At 46.1% G+C, this 6,333-nt stretch overlaps 1 protein-coding gene across 1 annotated transcript; it reads right to left on the bottom strand.

The window, feature by feature from the left end:
* Positions 1 to 1,892: 1,892 nt before the first annotated feature.
* rassf10a (Ras association domain family member 10a) lies at positions 1,893 to 5,752 on the bottom strand. The gene has a single exon (XM_060060765.1). It carries the CDS (start codon positions 5,281 to 5,283, stop codon positions 3,760 to 3,762), a length of 1,524 nt encoding a protein of 507 aa, XP_059916748.1. The 5' UTR covers positions 5,284 to 5,752; the 3' UTR covers positions 1,893 to 3,759.
* Between the last annotated feature and the right edge of the window lie 581 nt (positions 5,753 to 6,333).

Here is a 6,333-nt window from a genome sequence, read left to right on the forward strand (position 1 = left end):
ATTTATATCCATAGAGAATCTTCGAGACCATATTTTACATGTCTGGTTATATAGACTCTAGTGTTTTTGGTGGAAGACATGGTGAACAGCTGCTCCTTAGCTGACCGCACACACACACACACACACACACACACACACACACACACACACACACACACACACACACACACACACACACACACACACACACCGCACGCCACACCACCAGAGGGCTCAGCGCTGAGACGTAGGCCTACGTTCAAATGCACGCTCATGCTGCACATGCTTGCATAACCTCAGCCGGCATCACTTTCCCTGCATGCGTGTGTATGAGTGTGTGTGTGTGTGTGTGTGTGCACGTGTGTGCGCGTGCATGTGTTTGGGGGAGCGGGATAATGAAGAGACAGATGCACTCACTCAAACAGACAGACAGACAGAGACAAACACACCATAGAGTCCAGACGGACAGGCCGGAGAGTGTGAGGAGCTGGCCCCCAAATCCAATGGCCAAACAGTAGATCTGACTCCCATCACACACACACACAGCCTGAACACGGAGACCAGAGCACCACTCACACTAAGAGCAGACACATGAAACCACCCCTGGCTAGTCATCGCAGCCAACAGTCCACCAATGGTTGAAGAGAGAAGCCAGGACTTGTAAGATCCCTGATTAATAAAACAGCCGATTGGGGTGCAGGCATGGATCTGGTATCAGGTAAAGAAAGCGTTGTCTCCTCTGACAGCTTTGCATGGGATTAGATTAGGTACAGGCCGACGATAGAGGAATCTTATCAGTTAACGTCATGGTTAATGTCACTGTTGAGGATGAATGAAACAGCAGACTGTACCACTAGAGAGGCAGCAGAGGCTTATGTTCAAAATAAAGGGGCAACAAAACACGTACACAAGGATGTTCATGGTTTACCAGAGACAGTAGTCACCAGAGAGGCCTCGTCTGTGAGGCTACTCATAAGAAAGTTACGGTGAAGAGCTTTTTAAAATGACTAAACAGTAATACAATAGCAAACACTACCCAGTTCCCTTCTGAACATGTGTTAAAAGTTCTATATTGGCCTACATTTTTGAACATGTGAAGACAAAAAAGGGAAACCATTGAAAATTGTTTTTATAAATATTGATTTCTTACCTTTAGTAAATTCAGTTAGTTGCTTATACTTTACACTAAGTGTGGTTTGTTTTTTTTTCGAATTAAATTGCATGAAACTGGAAGCAGATAACCTAGAAGTAGGAGGAAGATTTCTCAGAAGTATAAAGTACATTACATAGAAGTAGGAAATACATCTATATATTGGCTTGGCTACCCCATTGGCATGTTTTATATATTCCGGTCTGCATGTAAACTATAACCTATCTATAACCTAAACTATAATCTAGCCTTGCTACGTCTATTCAAAGGCAATATAAATTACATGAGGTTATAATATAGATAGGTTTGTTTCATCCTAAGATTTGATCATCGATATTTGAAAATCCTACAATGACACTGGTGCATCTACTATGTGCAGTGATGCACCAGTGTCACTGCAGTCAATCTTCTAGATGTCACACAGAGATCAGCATTACATTGGTAGCTAAAGTCTGTTTACAGTCTGGAATGCATGCTTGTTAAAAGGGCATTTGCTCTCGGGATTATCAGCCAACTGCAATTAGGTTGTGCATCAGACAAGTTTGACACACGCACAAACCCTGAAACGCAGCCGCACCTTTCTCTGACAAGGCACTGTCCACAGGCGGAGCGGCGGTACATTCAGAACATTCCCATAAACCACCTTCATTTTAAACAACAGACAACATTGAACTACTATACAAATATGGAAAAATTAATCAATCGACAATATCTTATCCACAGGTCGATCGATTGGAATGAAAACACACCACAAGGCAGAACATAATGTTATACTGTTTATTTCCACAGCGATGGTCGGTGTGTCAGTGTTGAACAGACACGGTGGTGACTGGATGCGTCCACGGTGAACCAAGCACAATGTCAAGCAGTCGGAGGAAATGTCTGTTTGCAGGAAGTGACATTTGACCTTTCGATAGACAGAAGTACACTTGCAATTGTCAAGACAAACAAAGGAAACGGCAAACATACAGGCATTGAGTTTAGTGTACAGAATGATGCTGTCCATCGTATTGATCGGGTTATTTGGATTGGGAATCCGATGTTAAAAGCCATTGCTACAGGGCTTAAGCTTTTACTTTGATCTATTGGTTATTGAGTTCATATGCACAACATTAACTGGATGTTTGAGCTCACATTTATTCCAAGAACTACATTAATGGATGCATCTAGTGTAACACACGAACACACACACGTACACAGACACACACACACACATACACACAGGTACACACACACACGTACACACACACATATGTACACACACAGTACGTTTGGTCTTTGAAACACCTTAGGAAAGGCATGACTGATTCCAGTTTAGAGAAATGAAGAGACGCAATACTATATTTAGAAGTTATTTAAGACTTGGTTGGCCATCTAAATAAGTACTTGTATTGTGATGTTACTGTTGATCTCAGGGTTTTTTAAAGGGTTGTGTGTTGGAATGAAGGCATATGGGAAACATGAAAGAACCAGAGAGCAACCTGAAGCACAAGTATGAGAGTCAATAGATCGGCAAAACATGACAACTAACCTGACATGGGAATTTGATGCGCAACAAAAATGATCTATGCACTGTATTTAGTATGGTGATCTATTGCAATTTCCTCATCTTAAAACAACAACAGATTTGACTGAAAAGTGAATTAATACTAACAATATTACAAACCAGCTGAGCAAAATCTGTCTTGGTTCCAAACATAAGAAATACTTTTAGATTCTTAGACCCAATGGGTATAGGATTATCAAAATACTTTGATAATAATAAAAAATCCTTATTCGTCTTTTTTTTTAACTACATAAGGGCTACTGGCAAAATGTCAAAGTGAAGACCACTTTGTATCATTCTCTATCCCTTAATGTTTACAATGTCAGTATACATATATTTTAATCCATCTGGGTCTAATATTCGAGTCAAATCAGAACATCAGCAAGATTGGTTTGAGAGCTAAACCCAAGGTATTAAATGTGCCAGAAGTTTGGAGAAAGAGATAAATCAATGTTATCCTTTTGTGGTTTTTTTACACGTTATTTGATATCAGCATAGGGAAGACTTGGAGTGTAGCAAAAAGAAGAAAACAAATCTTTTCTACAAATTGTGGTTAGATAGGCCTAGGCCTAGTCTAGATTTTTAACAGTGCCTTTCGAACAAATAAACACTGCCATATTGTCACACTTACTGCCTGATAAAAATATATAGATAACAAACAAACTTTAACCAAGTTGACCTTAACACACTATATATTCATAATGCATGCTATGAGTACATGTGTTATGTGTTAATACTTCAGGATCACACTTATCTTCACATATTACTGGTCTGCCTACCAAATATGATAGTTATTGCTATATTAGAGGCCATGCCTGAAACAAGAATGTGTCCTAATATCTGAAGGGTAGTGCTATCCGTCTCTATGTTGTTCATGGACTCGTGGTAAGTTGTCTCGTTGCAACGGTTGAGGCGCAGTAAACTGAAACTGAACTGAGGTGCGATTTTGCATTGTATTTTTGTAAGAGAGAACGAACGATTGATATTTCCTTGCACGGTGAACGTCAACACAGATGTCAATGCCCCTGAGTGTGTGTCTTTCATATTGCATATTAAGTAGCGCGGTGTAATCCTGTTCGCGAGGTCATACCAGTGACTCGCAGACGGGCGGGTTGTCTGAGTCCTGGCTGTGCATGGAACTGAGTCCCGTGTCCGAGTCGTCGTCGTTCATAATGCACGTACTGGACAGACCTCTCGCCTGGTCCACCCAGCCGCTGGCCTTATCCATAGCCGCAGGAGAAGAAGAGGAGGAGACCTGGGCCTCCACCACCACCGTCGTCCCTGCGCCACCCTGCTCACAGACGGTCAGTTCTTTATTCAACCTTTCCACCTCCATCGTCTCCACCTTTGCCAGTAGGTCCAACAGTTCCTTCTCCTTGGCCTCCCACATGTCGAGACTGAGGTCAAGGTCTCCTTTGACCGTCTGTAAGTCCGTGTTGAGTCGCAGGCCGATGTACAGACTGGTGTCCAGCTGAGTCTTGATCCTCTCCTCCTCCAGCACCAGGTCGTTCTCCGACAGGCCCTCCACGTCTGCTTCTGCGGCGGCGGGAGGGGCTCGGGGGTGGGGCAGGTGCTCAGGTGCGGCGGTAGCAGCGGCCACGGACAGGGTGATGTCGGCCGAGCCCCCGAGACTCTCCGCGTCCCGACCCCCCAGCTCCTCGCGCCGCCGCCTCATCCACCGCTGGTTGAGCTCCTCTTGCAGCTGGCCGGTGATGCTCTCCACGAGCGCCTCTCGTTCCGTTAGTTCCTCCTCGAGACGCACCATCTCCTCGCACCTGCTCGCGTATTCCTCAAACTGCGCGACCGCCTCCGTGGTGGTCGCGCCGCGCGCGTCCAGCCACCCGGCTTTGCGTTTGCAGTCTGAAAAAGTTTTAATCTCCGCACTCATCTCCACCATATATGTGTCCTGCACATAGTTGACGCCGTGTCTCTTGATCCTGTCAAAGTGCACCTTTGCCTCATACCTCTCTATCTCCTTGTCCAGCTCCTTGATCCTATGGATCTGCTGGCGAATGGTGTGGTCCTGGGAAATCACCAAGTGGACCAGCGTCTCCATTTTCTCCATGGAGACTTTGTCTTTGGAGACGTTCGTCTCCTCTCTCTTTTTGTTCATCTTATCCAGCTTCCTGAAGGCCTTCCTCACCACGCGTCTCTGCTTGTCCTGCTGCGAGAGGTTGGCGCCCGCCGCGGCGGTCCAGCCGGCCTTGGCGGACCCCTTCAGCGGCACCCCTCCGAGGCCGGCGGGACAGCTGCTGTCTTTGCTCTGCACAACGCGCGCCTCCGCGCTCCGCGGTCCGTTGTTGGGCAGCGACGCCTCGTTTTTCACTAGGACGAAGCGCACGTTCTCCTGTTCTTCGCCCCAAGCGCTCCACAGGCGGAGGATTTTGGTCTTGTTGGGTAAGATCCTCTCGAAGCCTCTCCATTTCTCCACCACGCAGTAGGACTGCGGGGGACCGGACAGCATGGACGCCGAGGCGCCCTGCTGCACGTTCTGGTCCTCCAGGAGGACTTTGACCACATCGGCGCAGGTGGTTCGTTTGGACACGCCGGAGACCAGCTTCTCCTCCCGGCAGACCCACACGGAGAGTTTCCCCTCCTCCGGTTCCATCCCCGGATCACTTCACGACAAGGTCCGGTGAACTCGATTGAACCCTCTTCACCCAAACAGCCCAAGAAGTCTGGGTGTGAAAGTAACACACACACACACACACACACACACACACACACACACACACGCCTGGCAACTTTTAGGTCATTGGCTTGAAATAATGTCGTCTGCTTCCATGTCCACTGGAGAAGGAAGGTGCGTTAAATGTGCCGTGCGTCCCGCGCGCAGACGTAGACTTTTGCCAAACTGATTGCCGGCGTTTGTAGTGTAGTTCCAGAGTGTTGATCCGCAACTAAATCCATTCATATTATGATGACTTCCTAGTCAAGCCTAGATGTCTGAGTGTATATTATATCACCACCTCATTGTGGTCGGTTCGGTTCTTCTTCTCCCACCTTGCGCGCTCTAGAGAGGAGAGGTTTGTCCTTCCTCCTCGGTAGGCGCACGTTCCTCTGGCCCGGGACAAAACAGAAGAGCGCAATCCCCTGCGAAGAAAGTGACACGCCCCCTTCTCTCTCTCTCTCTCTCTCTCTCTCTCTCTCTCTCTCTCTCTCTCTCTCTCTCTCTCTCTCTCTCTCTCTCTCTCTCTCTCTCTCTCTCTCTCTCTCTCTCTCTCTCTCTCTCTCTCTCTCGCAGCCCTATAATACCCTTAACAACCACCACATTAAAAAGTAAGAAAAGAAAACAACTGATGTAATCAAATGTATTGTATTTCAAATGTACAGCGATGAACAATGTCTGGGTTTACCTTTACAGTGGGGTTTGTGTTTCATCGGGAGGTCATTTGTGATCAAAGCCATTGATACAAGCTTTGTTGCTGAGATTACCTTTTTCTATTTCACATAAAATATATGCATACATTTTCTGTTGATGTTAGCGGAAATACTCATTTTGCATAATTTCAGTTTAATCTCTGGTTAATCTCTCTCTCTCTCTCTCTCTCTCTCTCTCTCTCTCTCTCTCTCTCTCTCTCTCTCTCTCTCTCTCTCTCTCTCTCTCTCTCTCTCTCTCTCTCTCTCTCTCGCTCTAGTAAATTTCGGAGTGCTTTTT

Source organism: Gadus macrocephalus, chromosome 9 (assembly GCF_031168955.1).
Source record: "Gadus macrocephalus chromosome 9, ASM3116895v1".
NCBI classification, from domain to species: Eukaryota; Metazoa; Chordata; class Actinopteri; order Gadiformes; family Gadidae; genus Gadus; species Gadus macrocephalus.

Coding starts and splice junctions, on each gene's coding strand:
- rassf10a (XM_060060765.1), bottom strand. CDS start 5,283: ATGGAACCGGAGGAGGGGAAACTCTCCGTGTGGGTCTGCCGGGAGGAG.